This window comes from Marmota flaviventris, chromosome 2 (genome assembly GCF_047511675.1).
Source record: "Marmota flaviventris isolate mMarFla1 chromosome 2, mMarFla1.hap1, whole genome shotgun sequence".
Taxonomy (NCBI): domain Eukaryota; kingdom Metazoa; phylum Chordata; class Mammalia; order Rodentia; family Sciuridae; genus Marmota; species Marmota flaviventris.
The window spans coordinates 86,321,400-86,340,009 of NC_092499.1; the positions used below are offsets into that span (position 1 = coordinate 86,321,400).

General features: G+C 36.9%; 1 protein-coding gene across 8 annotated transcripts in view; it reads right to left on the minus strand.

Annotated features, from left to right (window-relative positions):
• Meis2 (Meis homeobox 2) overlaps positions 1–18,610 on the minus strand; it is a 204,430-nt gene that overhangs the window by 181,233 nt on the left and 4,587 nt on the right. For all 8 annotated transcript variants that reach the window (XM_071608073.1, XM_071608071.1, XM_071608074.1 and 5 more), the window contains exons 5-7: positions 18,006–18,056; positions 17,073–17,222; positions 7,428–7,542 (exon numbers count right to left, since the gene is read on the minus strand). In XM_071608073.1, coding sequence (XP_071464174.1) covers positions 7,428–7,542; positions 17,073–17,222; positions 18,006–18,056 — 316 coding nt within the window. The remainder of the gene's footprint in view (positions 1–7,427; positions 7,543–17,072; positions 17,223–18,005; positions 18,057–18,610) is intronic.

Below are 18,610 nucleotides of genomic sequence, written 5' to 3' on the forward strand. Positions count from 1 at the left end.
CTATTCTTCTGAAGCCAAGTAAAGACAATGAAGAGAAAAATAGAACATGTGTATTACAATGTATAGCACCAAAAGGCTGTGTTTGATGCTCTGGAGGGCTTCAACAAGTACTGTTCAGCCAAAAATCAATTGAAAAATCAGCATGATAACAGAGCATGAGTTGCCCTATAATAGCCTTAAGACCCCCAAGGCTATTCCAGTCCCTTTCATCTGCCACACTGCACAGACTCTAGGGGACCTCACTTCCCTTCCCCGAGTTCTGTGCCCCTCTGTATTTCTTACTTACTGCTTTGCTCTCCCTTAGAAAGGGTGGGCAACAAGAAATGATGATGTTTTCAAGTGGCTTTTGAGAAATTTTTCTTTTCTGCTTTATTCTTTATCTTCTCTTGACATTTGCACTCAAATGTATCCTACACCATCCGTCATAGACAATTTCCGCAATATTAAATGGTCAACCATGATCTCTGAATAGCCTAATGAGTAATGGTCATATGTTCTGAGTGCTTTTACTAACATACTTTACACTGCTCCTTAATAAAATCCCCATTCAGGCTCATGCAAATGTGACACGTAAGCAATCTACAGCATTGTTATAAATATACATATATATTTCATTCCAAGATTTCATCTCAATATTTCTTCAATCACTTCCTCACAATGTCTGGTTTGTTCAATTTATATTTCTACTTGGCATTTGGTGCAAACCTCCAAAGATAAGATACATCTGTCCCTTAGTCACAAATCTTGGCATTTTTACCTTAACTCAATCGTGAAATGATTGGTTGAAATTACCTTGCTTATTAGCAGGATTTCCTCATAATAAAACATTTTATTTCCAAACTTTCGAATTTGACGTGAGATGTACCAACTCGGTAGTGACATATCAAAGCGTAAGGAGGACATATAAACACACTGATCTGTGTGAGGGAAGGAAAAGCTAATTGGAAGTCAGCTTCCCTGTGATTATCAGCTTGTTTATGGGGAGGGAGGCTCTTCTGAATGGCACTGTAAATTCATCCCTGATTATAGCGTTAACACCAGAGCTCATTTCCACACGCTCCCCGAAAGCCCCCCACCCAATCCATTTTGTTTAGTTATAAAGGGCTGTGCACTGTTTTCAGAGAATGACAGTTTCCCATGCTTTGATTTTCTTCAGTTTCAGGAAAAATTAATCAGTCACACGAGCCAGTTGTCAGATTTCACTTCCCTCTCGGCAGAAAGCACACATATTCATTGTCTGCTATAAGAATAAATTTTAGTAATTTTTCCCCATGTCAATATGAATATTAGACTGACCCAATTAATATGAAATGCTTCTATGCTGCTGGAACAGACAGTGCTACAGAAAAAGCCATTTGCACAACCTGTTCATGATTATGGGCCATAAGGACACAAAGATGGCACACACATTTGTGGACCATCTGAATTCTTATACGGAGAAGGGAGGGGGAAGGGGGAGCGGCATGACGTTCGCTGACTGTCGTGGGTCATGTTTTTTAATCCAGAGTATTGGACATGTAACACAGCAACAAGAGCTGATCATTTTGTTTAATCACCTTTTGGATCTTTGCCAGATGGTCTCTATTGAGAGCGCTGCAAACAGAGAGAGATGAACTGCATCTAACACGCCACCAGAGCTTTCCCGTAAATGTCTGAGAACTGATTCCAACAAGAATTTAGTCTCAGAGCAGAAAGGGATACATTTAAAAACTATGTGCATTAACTATACTTTTCCCCATAGAATCCTCACTTGGCATGAATAATTTACCCACTCTTATGCTAATGGGATCATGAAAGTATCCCTCTGTCTTTAGTGCAGCTATTCTCAGCTTTCAGTAATTACCCCACCCAGTGAAAATAACATGGCTTCTGCATTGAGCAGCGGACTCGTACCTGACAATTAGAAAGATCATGGCTGACAGTGGAAGGATCCAGAACTGGACAGAGAGCCTCTTGTAGCCTGAGGAAGAGTACTGCCACAGAGTAACACAGGTCGAGGGTGGGGGCGGGAAGCAGAAGAAGAGTAAAAGAAAAGTTCCCCGTTGTCAAGCTGGTCTTTCTTTGACTTATTATCCAGACTTTACTTAAATAAAAATATGTTCCTCTTTCTATTACTAAATGTGAAAGATGGTCGTGATCAGATTAGTTTTTTTTTTTAAAGCAATACCTGAGAAAAAGAGCTACAATTATCATTAAAACACAATCACATTAAGTATTTATTTTATCAAAATGTTAAAAAAAAATCTAAATAGTGGAAAATCTTCTGCCTTCTGCTTTTTGGAGGGGGAATAAAAAGGATTACCAAAAAAAAACAAAAAACAAAAAAAAACACATTATCCTACCTCTGTCCACAAAATTCCATGTTAGGTAGTTCACTGTGTAAAAATTATCAGGCTAAAACATCTGGGAAGGAAAGCTATGAAACAGCAGGGAACGTGGCTGGTTTATTGTTTATCTTTTGTTTATGAGGCAGTATTCAAGTTTAATTACTACTCTAAATTAAACTCTAACTGGCATCAGGAGACATCCCTTTACATGACTAAGTTAAAAAAAAAAAAAAATCTAGAAATCCGAACTCCGGGTTTTTCAAGTAAATTGATACATATAGAAAGAAATTATTCAAAATTAACAGCAATTATAGAAAGCTTTTAAGCATTTATGGGCACCATTCCATGGTCCTAAAGCAATTATTTATTAGAAGAGTTTAATTTTATTTCTAATGGTTACTACTCTAAAAAGTCCTAAGAAAATCAACAGAAATTATTGGGGTGTTTGCTGATAGTTTAAAGATGATATTCTTTTTTATTCATTTCAGGGTGAAAGAGAAAGAAAATGCAGTATTAATATTGCATAAACAACAGCTTTGGGACCATGTTTAATTATCAAGTACAGTCTCAGAAAATTTTTTGATACAATTAGGACAGGAAGGAAAAAATGTCATTGTGTTTATTATAACAGTAAGTGACCAGTTTAGGATGAACCTAGCTCTAGGAAAAATAAAAGTTAAAACCAACTAGCAAAAGATTATGCCAGATGGCATCTGTCATATTGTATTTAGGGTTATTTTAAAGAGATTGCCGCCACTATGAAAACATTCCATTGACAGAGTTTTCCTAGACTGAGTAAGAAATCCCAGTAGAACACATTCAGGGCCCATAGTAAAGGGTTTGAGGTTTGGGTTTTTTTTCCCCCCTCTTTCCTTAATATATAACTAGAATATTTTGGTGGTGGAAAAAATTACTGTTTTATAACTATACCATGTACTATAAACTCCACAATGCAATAAGATCTTAGATGTTTGCTTATCTACTTACATCCACTACTGAGGGGATATTTGTAGACTTCAATATCATGATTGCTAAAGGTCTGTATAATAACTAAATAAATATCTAGCTATGGAATACTAGCCTCGTTGCCTGAATGATAGATGGGGGCATTGACGGAGGGGTTTGGTGGCAGAATCGAGGAGAACTATGCTGGCTCAGACAGCCCTCTTTCCTGAAAGACTGGAGCTCCATAGATGCTAGATTGCTAATGTATTTAGGTTAAACTGGGTCTGGCAACAGCATGGTTAACGTGTGTGTGGTGTGCAGTGTGAGCTCAGCAGTTACTGGGCCAACTGTCTCGGTATTTCTGGGAATCCTGCCTATTCACAGTGCAGGGATTGTTCAATTGCTGCAAAATGTACAAAATGAATTTTACAAAAATGAATTGTAAGGAAGGCCCCATTACAACGATTTTACAGCAAAGATGTCAACATCAATTTTTCTTTCATGCATAGCTAATGATTAAAACAGCAATATTCCATTTGCCTAAGACAATTTATTTCATATTGGCACATCAAAATATTGAAATACAAAGTTATCTTTACTCTCCCCTTTTTATTCATTGCTGCTGAACCCATACCATTGTTCAAACCAGGAAAAATAAAACAAACTTGGCACGAAATACTTAAAACAAAGGCTCATCAATATTCTCCAATTTGTCAACATCTCAATTACAGCACTGGAAAAAATGTAAATTTCATGTGCTCTAAACACTGAGGGGTCTATTCTCTTGCCAATTCACATGCGTAGCTCCCATCAGCGTTAATGGGAGTTACACAAACCCATCAATAATAATAATACTTTGTACATATATTGTGCCTTTCATCTAAGGCTCTCAAAGTGCTCTAGGAACAAGGGGGCTGCTTCCTACTCTTTACTCTGGCAAAATACACAATGCAACACAAAGCAGCTTTTGACTCAGCAGGTACAGAATGAGGGACCCCAAGCCTTATTATCAAGCCCCATTTTACTGATGGGAAGCCAGACACAAAGAGGGCCAGTTACTTCTCCACAGCCCTGAGTCTGCACCCTAATTCTATCCTTGAAAAACCAGATTTCCTTCCTCATTCTAATGTGACTAACAAGACAAACACCCTCCCTTTGGCTGCTTTTAGCAAGAGAAATCAGAGTGAATGAAAAGTCTGGTTCATATTTATATAGTTTACTGCTAGTCATGTGCTGTTGGAAATATACAGTCAAGTCAGGTTTTATATTTTACTAACTTCATTTCTTAACAGTATTTTAAAAATTTGGGTTTTTTTTTTTCTCCTTTCAGTTTGTTGCACAAACACTGAGGAGGAAAAGATGACCTTTCACCTGTGTAACTGTAGCTCTTTCACTATCAGGTCATAAAATGAGGCATTTTTAGGTTTCAAAGTAAAGATTTGTATGAATCACTATAGCAAAAATATTCACAAAATTTATAAAGCAACATAAATGCATGTATTGTTTTATAGCATATGGCTATTAAAGTTTAATTTAAAATGTGTATGAAAACATTGTATTTAGTACAATTCATCCCTATTTTTTCTGTTTATCATAATTTGTTTTGAAACTGAATCGTTTTACAGTTTTCCATATGCCTGTTGTGCTAATAAATTCTGAATAAGCAAGAAAACTCTTCTAAACTTGGTTTCCAATGAAACATTATAATATATTTAATACAAAGAACATAAATTTCTCTCCCAGGTTTTCCATTATACATCAACCCTAAGATTTAACCTATGATAAGCATATGCGATTTCAGTCAATATCTCTGTTGACTTTGCCCTGAAGCAGATAATTAATCTTGCCCACTGAAAGCTACTCTGGACAATTCGGTGAGACTAAATATCAGAATATCTTGAAAACATGTTTAAAAGATTAATATGGGCATGGGTATGACAAAACACACTTAAACCTAGCCTTCCAAATTTGGAGTATGCTGTCAAACAGAACAAAACAAAAAACCAGAAAAACTTTATACATGTGTTTTAAGCACAGACACCAGGTAGGAAATTCTCCCTGCTTACTCTCCATTTTAGAGTAATCAGAACTTTTTTTTCTCTCAAACTTTAACACAGGAAAATGACAGACTTCCTACTGCTCATACACATAAGCTACCGTGTCCATTCTTTAATCCCACAGAGATATGATTAAAGGAACAAAAATCCTTCAGGGATCAAATCCTTCAACATGGGATAAGTGGGTGCGGCTACCCACAGCACAGAGGTTGGTGTGAATTGTTTCTACCCAGAGTGTCAGTCTCAGAACTCTTCTCTTTCCTGACCCCAACACAACAAAACAAAACTAACTAACCAAAATGATAAAACTTTGTGCTTGACTGTTGCCGTCACCATTCCCTGCTTGGAACCCTAGGGTCTTCTCTCTCCCGCCTCCTCTTCTCTCTGGCCCTTCCTGCCATCCCTCTTGCCATAACTCAACTAACCCAACAGAACCAGTCAGTTTTAAATTTCAGTTGGGACCTTGGTGACCTGTTAATGAATCTACAGAGAGGGGAAAAGCTCACAGTGTTGAGTTATGCCTGGTGTTGCTAGCTGACTTGGAGTCAGAAATGCTTGAAGCGTTAACGTAATTGCAAGAATGTGAAAAATGAAGCGCTGGGCTCCTGAGCAAAGTGAAAGGTCAAAGCCAGCCTCACACACAAGAAGTCTCTGGAAGATAGCCTCATTAGACCATTAGGTCTGCTTCTCCCTTCCCCTCTTTTGTACAATGTTTAGGGTGTTTTGTTTTTATTAATAGATATGGTTCACCCTTTGTGTTGTTGGTGGTGGGAGGATGGAGTGATAGAAAGCTTTTCGGATTTAACCACACCGAGAAGTCCACTGTGGTGTGGAACCACAGTCAAGTCATTACATTGCACATTCACTGAAAGCTATGCACAAGTTACCTTCGAAATGCCTTATAATTTAGTTTCTTTTATAGATAGTCTAACTGGTGCTCTAAAAGCTGTATATAAAACCTAAATAGACACAACTCACAAGTTCTTCCAGTTTGTCATCTCTGTATCAGTTGCAACTTGCTTAGAGGTAGATTCTAATTTGGACCCACTCACAAGCAAAAGGCATCCTAGAAAGGACATTTTTTTTTTTCTAGACTCTCCTAGAAACCCAGGAATCACAAATCCCTGGCCAGAAACTTGGAGGAGGGAAGACACCCACCCTACATCAACCACCCCCCTTGCAATGGCATATATAACTACAGCTCAAGCTGTTAAACTGGCCTCTACTTGGAAGCCTGTCTAATGCTTAAATATTGTGGCCATAAACACAGTCATAATAGAGATGAAATAGACCTAGGAGATCAGACACCATCTAATGTAAAATATTAAAAAGTAAAATCTATACACTTTCCTGGCCCACATTCAATAATGCATCTTCCTTTAAATTATCATTTTAGCCATAGAAGAGTCATCCCTACCAATATATAATTGCTCTCTGTGCAATATGTGAGTTTAAAATGGTAATATTTACTCCAAATTGCACTAGGTTTCCTTGGCATCTGCAGTTGACGTCCCTTGCCCTCTGATTATTCTAATTTTTAGGAATTGTGACAAAAGTCACCATGTTAGCTGAATGGAAATAGGGACAAATAATCTATGAATTTCAAAATTCATCTTTCCAAGATAAGATTCTGCATACAATCCCCCAATATTTCTGGAGCTCTGAAGAACAGACTTTTTCATTTTGTGTGTTTTAGAGGCATAATTGCTTGATTATAGAGAACTGATATAGTTGACATTGCAAGCAAACTATCCTGTTTATAGTGCAATTCAAACTACTAAATTATAGCAGTAAAGAGGTCTGTCCTTCCATTTACATACACTGGCCAGAGTAAAGTGTAGATAACCAAATTTGTAAAAGAATTGGCAGAACTAATCAATTGTTATTGTAATGCCTACTTGAAGATTAAACAGCTCACTTTGATTTTTTTCAAGTAAAGTAAGTTAAGAAGAGGAAATACTGTCTCCCTTAATAGTAGCCGATTATCCTAACCTGCCACTCTCCTGTTTACACAGAGACAGATGTACTGGATATCACAAAATACTGAAGTTATTTTAGTCCTGTCTACTTTGCACAAAGAAGACATCTGGCCTTTTACCTTGCTCACTGCTGTTGTCTCCACTCTGGGAAGCATGGCCCCCACTGGAGGGTCCGGGGGTGCCTGCTGAGTGGGTCGAGGTTGCATCGTCGTGGTCTCGCCAGGATGAAGGGTTCTGATATCAGGATGCCAAGGAATTTTTTCCACAGTTGCCATTTCAGCCATAAGTGAGGAACCAAGAAGAGAGGTGCAGAGGGAGACACAAAAATGTGTATTTATTAGTATTTGCAGAACTAGGCATACACGCATGCCATGTTATGGTGAGCAGTCTTTCCAATAATAAGTCCAAAAAAGAAGAAAGATACTCTAGAACTTGACTTATGGTTACATCCGTCATATATATTTGTTAGAAATAATAGATATACACTTTAAATGGATGCATTTTATTATATACAAGCTTAAACCACAATCAAGTTCATTTTAAAAGGAAAAGAAAACTACCTAGAAATGTAAAAGTCTTTTTTTAAAAAACTTTTATTAGCTTAATTAGGGCAACTCTTTCAAGAAATAGGTTCCAACATACTTTGATACTAAAACTTCAGAATAGTAACATCTATGAAATTCAATGATTGCCTTAAAAAAAAATCACGGACTCAAGAAGGTACAGGACAGCAATCTACATCTTCCAAATGCATTGCCCTAAAATAACCTGTATGAATGCTCGAAATTGTCATGACCTCACCAACAGATGCAATGACGTAACTACATCAATACCTAATCAGTTATTGATCTCTGCTTAATTCACACAAATAATAATTTAAAAATAAAACAAATCTGAGCTAGGTTAGACTTTTACTTGAGCTTAAAGGAAGCTTTAAATGACTATGCAGTGATTTTTCCTGGAAGAACTACTTGTTTCAAAGGACATGCAAGGCAACCAAGAGTTGTGGCTCTTGCTACTTTGCGAGTATATTCTTCTCCTGTTCCTCCTCCCTTTTCCTGATCATTCCCAATACCCTGCTGTTGCTTAAAGGAAAACAGGAATTCTAATGTACAGGAAGGACTTTATCAGCACCACATGAAGGCAGGCAAGAGATGGAATTTCCTCTGGCAGAAATGGAGAACAGGAACCACACATGAAACACAGCAGCCTTGAGGCCAGAGCTGTGCACTTGTCACCTGTATATGACAATTGCAGCCAAGTCTGAACACCTACTGGCAAGTGAGTTCTTTGGTGGAGCATAATGGGGAACGGTTTTTTTTTTTTAATATCAGTTTCTCAAAATGTACCACTACTTTTTACTAGGATTGATAAATAAGGACTCAGACAAACCTATAAGCAAATAGGCAACTTGGAAACCTCTTGACTATCTGAAAATAATCTTGCCATGTTGCCATTATGTATAGTTTATCAAGAAAAGAATCCGTTTGTCATTTTTATCAACAGCAACTCCATAATGTACATATAGCACATAAAATGTTACCAAGATGAAACCAGAAACAAAAGGGAGACAAAATAAGAAAACATTTTTATCTGGAACAACAAGAGAAAGTTTCCCCCTATAGATCTGCTACAAACTGATTATAAATTAACATTTGGCATTTTTGATAGATGATGAAATAACCCAGAGATCGATGGATTAATAACATCCATATCAAATAATGCTACTGGCACTGCCATCAGGCAAGCAATTGATTCACAGTGAAAAACCCTGAGCAGAAATTTCATGACTATAAATATGGCCCAGGTATAGACCTCTAAAATAAAGATATGTTAGAGAAAGTAGATTAGGAAATGAAATTGAGTGGGATAAAATAAAAACCAAGTTCTCTGTTGCCTGTATGAAGACAAAGTCACTCCTGTGAGCTCTCTTTTTATCTAAGCTAGAAACCACTCCAGTAGTGTCAAGTTAAAGGCAGACAGAGTGCAGGGGCTTTCCTAGTTTTGCAGCCTCTTTGTGTCAGCTGTTTGCTGGATATGATCAGATAAAGTGCTAGAAAAATGACATGAAAAAGAAGAGAGAAAGAATGGCGTGGCATGGGTTTATTCCTGCACCAGCACAGGCAAGAGTCTTCTTTTAGAAAATGCAATGACTACAATACATTCACCTAAACTAAACTTTTCAGTGTACACAGCAAGTGATGTTAATTTTATGCACTGCAGGCTTTTTATTAAGCCGCTGCTATAAAAGCTCCTTACCCCTCATGAAAATTACAATAATTAGGCACTAACACCTCAACTATGTTTTAAGGCAAATGTCATCCAATAGCTATTATATAATCATTCAAATGAAGCTGGAGCAGGTCTTTCTGTTTAGGCACTGCATCTATTGGAAGGATTTGTGCAGAAGGACTTCCTGCAACTGGGAACACTGGTTTGTTCTCATCAGTCAAACTTGTGCTAAGTTTTATAGTTAGGCCTCATTCATTTACAATTCAGTTATATTTCCTTTGATGGTTTTATGTAGGAGGTGTTTTCTAAAGGAAAGGGGTGAAAGATAAGCCACATGGACCAATGTTACATTAAGAGCAAACGATTCCTTAAATAAGTTGGGTCTATGGTTTTCAGCCAAGTCCTCAAACATTGCTAAACTTATTATCAAGCCTGCTCCTACCTCTTCTCTCTTTTTCTTGCTCCTCAAAAATTCTCTTTTAAAAAAAGTCTATTTCCAAGAGTATCTCAAGTATTAAGTTCTACATTGAGGGACTGACACAAACTAAGGAGAATCATAGGAGAGTTATCTAACCTGAAAGCAAGAAGAACAGATAGAGGCCTGTGGGATGCCGAGGCTGAGGAGTTATCTCAAGTTATCTGTATTCAGCTATACATGGAAATTTCCTCATATATAAAGACACAGTTGTTCCTCCGTGGTCATAAAAAAATTGTAACCTACATGGACAGCACAGTATATTACCCATATGCTGAGATTTCTTTCTTAGATTGAAATATTTGTTTGTATCACAACTCCTTTCTTCTCGCCCCCATCCCATATAGTTTCCAAGTTTACATTCTTCAAGAATAACTGCTTGGCTTTCTGCCAAACTATATGCAGAATTTGAGTGAATCGTGAAATCAAAGGGGGTATGTATACAAAAGCACATAAAAACACATGACATGTGTAGAAAAATAAAGAGAAATGCTCTCTGTGTTCAGTGTGGGTGAGTATTCAGGTATTTCATTCCACAATATATGTCCTGTTCTCCTGCCAAAAGTATCATGAAAACATCCCAGGGCAAGGATGGAGCATGTTTCTATTCCCAGTGGCCTTAATAATTGGGAGTCAAATATGGTACTCTTCTTGCTCTTAGGTAATTGTGTTAAAGAGCAGAGTTACTAGGAGAAAAGCAGTGAATACTGAGTGGAGTACAATAGAAGGAGATGGAAAATAGATACAAGAAGCTCAGTCTCCAGGGGCAGTATTTTCTATTTGCTGGGCTACAGACTCACAGCTGATAATGCAAGTTGTAATTAATATAAAAGCAGGAGACAATATGGGCAGAGCTTGTAGTAGCAGGGCCACAGGAGAGCGCTCTGCTGCTCTCCTTGGTTTCTCATTTACACACAGCTTTCCCTAGAAAACACAATTCTGCTAGTGTTTTCTCCCTTGAAAGTTAAAAAAAAAAAATTGATTTAGCACCATCATTGAATTTTGCTAAATCTAGGAAAGAGCACTGAGAAGAGAAGAGTCTCTGGGCATAGGAAGCAAATCACACATGCACCTCTTTTGTTGAGGCTGCAGATATGGTGAAATTGCAGCATTTTAAATCAGGATGGCATTTGTATGAGGGGCCTACCTATAGGATAATAATTAAAGTCCTGGAAAATTGTTCCTATTTCCCTCTTTCAGTTATTCCACGTGGCACAGGGTTCTTCCATGGGGGTCACTGAGGAAAAAAATGTGTAAGTTTTTCTCAATAAACACAAAACTAAGTGAAGAAATGAACTTTATTAGGCCTCAAGGAGACAAAAGTAGTATTAAGTTCTGTCTGAAGCTCATTTTAGACCCCAAATGAAAAGGTCATTCAGTAGATGTGGCATAGGAGAGAAGACAGCAGGTTGGAATTAAGATGCAGGGTGCTACCCGTCTCAGGTCATGTGACCTGCCTCAAATGACCCACTGCATTTCTGTTAGACTTGTGTCCTTTAGTTCTTTAAAATTTAGAAGTTATACAAGCTAACCCTTAAAGTCATCCACTTCTACTTCTTATTTCTATCATTAAAAATACTTTTAAAACAGCCATTCGATTTTCTAGAATCCACTCAACAAAATACTATCAAGTGAAAATTATATATGACCTTGGAAAACAGTAATGTAATTCAGTCTATGTGCTCATAGGGAGAGAGTAATAATAAACATATAGAAAGATATTTTAATCAGTAAATGAAGCATGCAAAACTAATTTAACTTGATATATTTAAACAACAAAGGAAAGATATGCTTGTATCATCATACATTACGAACACTAAGTTACTTCTTTCTTTTAACTTTATGATGTTTTAACTCCTCATTAAAAGTTTGGAGAAATTATTTTTTAATAAGATGAAAAATCCTATCCTGAAGTATCAAGGTTATAAAGTTTTTTAAAGATTATTAATTATATGGTTTGAATAAATGTTGAAATTTCAACTTTGTTATTTTAAAGTTGACATAAGAACTCAGGAGACCTATGTGTGCTTTCAGAAGAACCTGGACTCACTCTATAAAAATGTAAATAGAGCTGGTGTACTTCCTCATCTCTACTTCCACCTCTTTATCAAGCTCTGGGAATTAATAAGTGAGCAACCCTCACAAAAGTGGCCAGTACCTTTTGCAAATGATTTCTCCATTTAATGAAGCAACTGTTAGAGAAGACAGAAATGTCTTGCATTGTTGGTAAAATGCCACATTATAAAATGTCTCTAATAATTTTGATCTGTGGTGGTAAATTCTGCAGAACATTTAGTATGAATATAAACAAGAAAATCAGTTCAAATTATACCAATTTTTTAATTTGATAGTAAATGTCCATGTGGTTGTCAAGTGTACCTATTTTTAATATTATTTCATCACAATTACATTGAAAACATACTCTAACTAGTTGATTTAAATAGTACCATGACTCTTGATGAGAAATTAAGAAGAAAGCTATCAACAACCAGAAACTATGCAGCAATGACAATAACAGAAAGCTCTTTTCCCCGGTATTTCTCCTTGAGTTGGTGGACAGAGCTCAGAGGTCAAACTTCATGGGAACCTGTCCCCAGAGGCTTTGGATAACACTCCACAATGTCTAATCTTACAATACAACACAAGAAACTAAAAGATAAAAATACGCCATTCATAGTATTAATATTATTAAAAAATCTTGGTATTTCCTTTTGATCTTCTAAGGGCCAACCACTTAAACCTAACCCTCTCCCCACTGTCACTCACTTCTAATTTTTCAGGTAATAGAATTTATCTATAGGGACTTGCTTGTATTCTGTCAGGAACAAGATTCTGGTGATTCTCCCCTCTGACCTAACCCATTTAAAAAAAAAACTGTATAGACATAAATAAATTTGACATATGCAGAGATGCAAAAGAAAACACCAGCATGTCTTCATTTAAATTATAGCACAGAAATCAAAGTAAAATTTTTTAATTAGTGATGTTATCAGAGCAGTTTTAAAGCACCTGCCATTAATTATTAATAGAGATAATTATATTTCTTCCCTCTCTGCTTACTTCTTTCAAAGAAAATAAAATGTAGCTCTTTATGACCATTAACTATGAATAGGAATGTAATTGTATCACTATATGCACTTCATGAAAACAAAACTTAACTCAAAATATATTTCCAACAAGTCTACTTCATTTGTCTAAACTTGATCTAAATATATGTAATATCTTTAAATGTAAGTATGAATATAATATTCCATTAGTCTGCTTTAGAGATGTGGTCTGAAATTATGTAAAACAGAATGTGAATATTACCTATTTTTTGGAAATACTACAGACTAGGAACAGCATGATTACTTCACAATAGTTTTCAAGTTGAAGCTTTTTTGGAAAAATAGCTTTCTTGGCATGTTTATTTTAAACATGATTAATCTGAATGTCTGGGAAACTTAACATGAACTGCAGCTGGAAAACAAGAGTTTTGTTTCCTTGGACTATCATATATTTTTTTCCCTCAGTATTCCAAGGAATAGTGCAATAGTTGTTTCCTACCTGTAACTATTATCTTTATGTTACAGTGAGCATAAAAAAGTATAACATAACATTAAAAATATAATCATTCATTAAGAATATGCTAAACACAACAAAACAGTACCACCGTTGCACATTTTATTATCTATTTAATTTCAGACTTATCATTATGCACATCATGTGTGTTAATAATAAATGAACAAACCTAGTATCCTCATTGAATGTAAGAAATGGAAGGAAGACTATTATGGTTGTCTTCTTTAATGCATCTGTTACATCAGAATATTTATATGACATTATAGAATGTGACATTGCCATGATTCACCATGTAATAGTATATAAAATTCATTCTTAAAAGTCTGCTGACAATACTTGCTTTGAAGATATTTATATACATTTACTTTTATTAATTTATATTTTTGAATTCTTTAATAAGAAAGTTGAAACCTATAGGGATACTTAGTATCTTGTCCTTGACGTTTTTCTCTGCTTTCCTCTACACTGAATTACATACTTAATCTTTTTCTCTCTTTTACTCTCTCTCCTTGCCCACTTCTTCCTTAAACACACACACACACACACACACACACACACACACACACACACACACACATTGTAGTTTGATACCACTTAATAAGGATAGAGGTGTATGTGTTTTGGGGGTGTCAAGCAGCTGTCACAAACTGTCACCTCCACAAGAAAAACCTTGGCACACAACAAATTAAACTATGCTTCTTTTTTAGCTGTCATTATTCATAGCCAATAAGTTGAAATGCTCTCAGCATTTCATGTGCAAATAAAACCACGAGGAAGCTCAGTAGATCAGAAATAGTGGGCAACAGATAAAACAGAGAAAACAACCCGCTGTCTGGGTCCTTCTGAAGTGGCTCATCATCACCCCTGCACCAGTGTTCACCAAATGAGATCCAGCCTGGGGCAATGTATTAAATATGCATATCAAAGCAAATGAAAAAAATAAACCTGAAGATTCAAATTGGACACATTTACATGCTGAAAATGTCCCACTTCTATATATCACTTTACAGGTTAGTGGTTCTGTGCATTTTTTTTGTGGCTGGGGGGTTGAGGGAGGGTGAGTTTGCAGGAGCAGCTGAAAAGCATGAAGATTTGCTTTGTAGGACTATTGGGTAAAGTCTGGAAATTAATACAATCAATATACCTATGGTACCAAAGTTTCAAAAATGGTGAAAAACCTCCAGGGTCTTCCCTCTTGTCTTGCATTAACACAAGTCTGTGGCAAACCTCTCCATTTCCCACTCAGTGTGCTGGTGGAACAAATTATTGCTTCATTTCAAAACAAATAGCAGGGGGCTAAAGTAAAAAATGTTATAGTTCAGATCTCTAGGAAATAAAAGGCTTTAAATTATGACGCCCAATGAGGTGGCAAGCCCTCATGGGTTCAAAATAAATCAGTTGTCATATTTACTTGATTGGGGGCCTCAGAGAGGAGCAACAAATGATTCTGTTGACTCTTTTACCCAAAGATGATGATTGTTAAATTATTAAAGCATTCTTCTCTTATGTACAACTTCTTTTTTCATGAGTATATATTTAAATATTACAATAGTTCCACAAATTAGCCTTGTCTATCAACCAATACTCCAAACAGCCGAGTTTATCTTATCTCTTCTAGGTAAACATCAGCATGCTCTAGCTCCAAAAATCCACTGGAAAAGCAGTTGCCAAGAAACTGCTCTAGAAAACCAAGTGCTCAGAACCCCTAAAAATATCACCAGAAAAGCTACAAACTGCAGAGAACTGTCAATCTTTCATTCTACAAACCATGTAAATAGATACCTCCTATTCCCCCCCACAACATAGATACATATAAATTTAGAAACATAAAGCAATGAAAACAAATAAGAAAAAAAATATTTTTAAGATAGTGTCTTGCCACATAGTCCACAACCACACATATTGTCCATCCACAGATAAGCAAATAAACTTTTCATAGCTGCTGCTGCTGCACCCTTTCGATTTCACTTAACACATTCAATGTACAAAAGAGTCCCTCTGCCATCATGTTGGAAACAGGTAAGGGTGAAGATAGGTACAGGAGCTTTCAACACCATAGTATCCATTCTGTCTAAGAACTGAACATCCCAGACTGAAGCTTATTTTTCTCTCTCTCTCTCTCTCTCTCTCTCTCTCTCTCTCTCTCTCTCTCTCTCTCTTTCACTTTTGTTCTCAGGCTATGTCCCCATATAGTACAAAGGTTAATATTTACAACTGCATATTTTCAAAACTTTTGGAAGGGGAGAGGAGAACCTCATGGAAGGCTTATTCTCAAGGCATCTCATTTATTCCTCTTAACATTTGGGAATTGTTGGGGGCGTTGGGGTTGTCACAAATTGCCTTCAAGACAATGCCTGTTCAATTCACAGAGTGTTAAATTATATTTTAGCCACAAAGTTATCAGTTTACAGCCTGTATCATTTAGATTTGTGAGTTCAGCTAAATGTATAGATACCCTGTCCCCCCCAACCCCCAGGGCTTGAGTTCCTATAAATAAACTGCTGTTCACACCCACTCTTTAACCTCGCCACTCTTGCTTTTCCGACCAGCTGCAATCTTTCTTCTCTTTGCTTCTTTTTCAAATTTTCAGTATCACTACATATGCTTTTTTTTTTTTTTTTTTTAAAGCATCAGACTCACTAGATCAGTTCCAAAATAGGATTAAAACCAGAGAGAATAGAAAGAAATCTCCTTTCCTGGCTTGACATACATAGTCATTCCTTACTATACTCTCCATCCTCATTCACCAACTGTTAAAGTGTTAAAATTCAACCACTAACCCATAGTTACTCAATCATAATTCCCTTCAGCTTTCTGTAATACATTGTTAATAATTGGTTCATCAAGGTTACTGTCTTTTATTATGAAGATGCTTCAGGCACTTGGCAATAAGTCCATATTTTGACAATAACTTTCTATAGAGCAAAAGCCCTAAGAATTGTAATGTGTTCTTTCACTCCTTCTTTTATTTCTAATGCAGTGCAAGATTGCCAATAATTCTCAGAATGGTCATCTCTAGGAGAGACTGAGAAAATAAACCCTCAGTCCCTAATTCTTTCATGCAGACACCCCCTCCCCATCCCGTCCAGCTAACTGTCTTGCCTCTATCTCTGCTGCACTGATTACACAGAGTTGAGAAACCAGAAAAGACAGCGGTCACCATATCAAAGAGAGAATTTGCTAACACCCAAGTTTCCCATTCAGGGAAACTTTATACATTAAGAGAACAAATCACTCTATCAATTCTCTGTTTTTTTTTTTTTTTTTTTTTTTTTTTTTTGTTTGTTTTTTTTAACCCTTCTGGCTTTCCAAAAATAAAAGACATGACAGTGGTAGTGAGAAAGGGAGAATAAGACCTAAAAGAGACCAAATCATTTTTAAAAAGAAATCTCAGGGGAGTTAGATGTTAAAACAAATTTTTGTTTGTTTGTTTGTTTGTTTTTTAAAATGTTGTGCCCAGTGGCCTTAAAAGAAAGCCAAAGGCTTGCAAACTTACATGGTCAGCAAGATTTGTGGAGGAGCCTGAAAGTTCTTCGTGGTCTGACTTGGAGCTGCCGTCTCGTTCATCAATGACGAGGTCTATGGGCATTTTCCCCTTTAAACAGCTAATGTACCGGTGGCAGAAGTTATCACACAGTTCATGGACCTACAAGGAGAGTCATGGTGGAGGGTTCAGCTCATATTGTTGTTTGTTTCATTTTTAAAGAAAAATATCAGGTTGCACAGTTACATTTGGAAAGAGCAACAATGTGATGTCTTCCAAACTAACTCTAATTAAGGGGTGTAATAGTTGACAGCAAGGAAACAATAGAGCAATTGTTGCACCAGATATTATTCTCTAGAGACTTCCCTGAGCAACAAGTTACAATAAAGAGAGGGAAAGGAAGAAATAGGACTAGAAATAACTGGGTTCCGACTAGGAGACCAGAGAGGAAAATCTGATTTGATAATAACTTAAAAAACATTAAAACACCGGAACCAGAGACAGCAGTAACATTTGCTATTCAATAAGCTAAGAGTTTTGTATGTTTCCAGGAGAAAGTGAATGAGTTGCAGAGCAATCTAAAGATACCCTAGAGAGGATGATTCTTTCTGCTTGCACCTAATGCAAACTCTGGGCCCATGGTGAGTTGAGTTAATAGAGATACAAGCAGACTGAATGTCCAGTAACAAATGATCAGCTTCATTTCAAAATAATCCTGAATGCCTGGGGGAAAGGGGGTGTGTGCTACTTTAAAAAGCAAGGCTGTCCTAATTCACTCATCCTCTGAGCCCCTGGGTTGAGGAGTAGTTTGAAGGAAGGACATAGCAACATGCTCAAAATCTCCAGGTGTGCAATACCTCATACTGCAGGTTTGCTGAAAACATCCCAGTCAACTAGGAGAGGGAAATGGCTAAATCAAAACGGGAAAGGTTATTTCCTGCTTACCTTTTCTAACTCCAAAAGATGAAACCTTAGTACTTGTATTGCTTGTATCATCTGAAAGGAAAGTTTAAGGGTATGGAGTTAGGGCTTTGTGACACTGTGGTCCTGGGGGTGGGGGTGGGGATTGGACTGGGGCAAAGAAACCGGCAGGTGGTCAGACAAATCCCACACATCAAGAAATAGAAGAAACAAGTGATTACTGATCATCTCTGCCTCATTGGCCACGGGGTACGAGTTTGCCTCAACCTGAGCCTCAATATTAATATCTTTCCCCTAATGTTCACCGTGCTATTTGTAAGGACTGTTTTTTTTTTTTTTTCCTCTCGGGCCAGGCCTTCGTTCTCCGCCGGAGTCCTTTTTAACCGTCCCCTCCCTCGACCTCAGGCCAAAGTAAAAAAGAAAAAAAAAAAAAAAAAAAAAAAAAGGTCGCTTTTCTAGACAGAAAAAGCTTTTAGAACCGCATACCCAGCGAAATCCGTCCTAACTAAAGAAGGAAATACTCAAGATGAATGGTGATGCAGGGCCTTTGAAAGCGGATTTAAGTACTTTTAATATTGAAATCGTGCAAATTAGCAAAAGAATCGTACCTAAAAGTGGCCTGCGCTGGC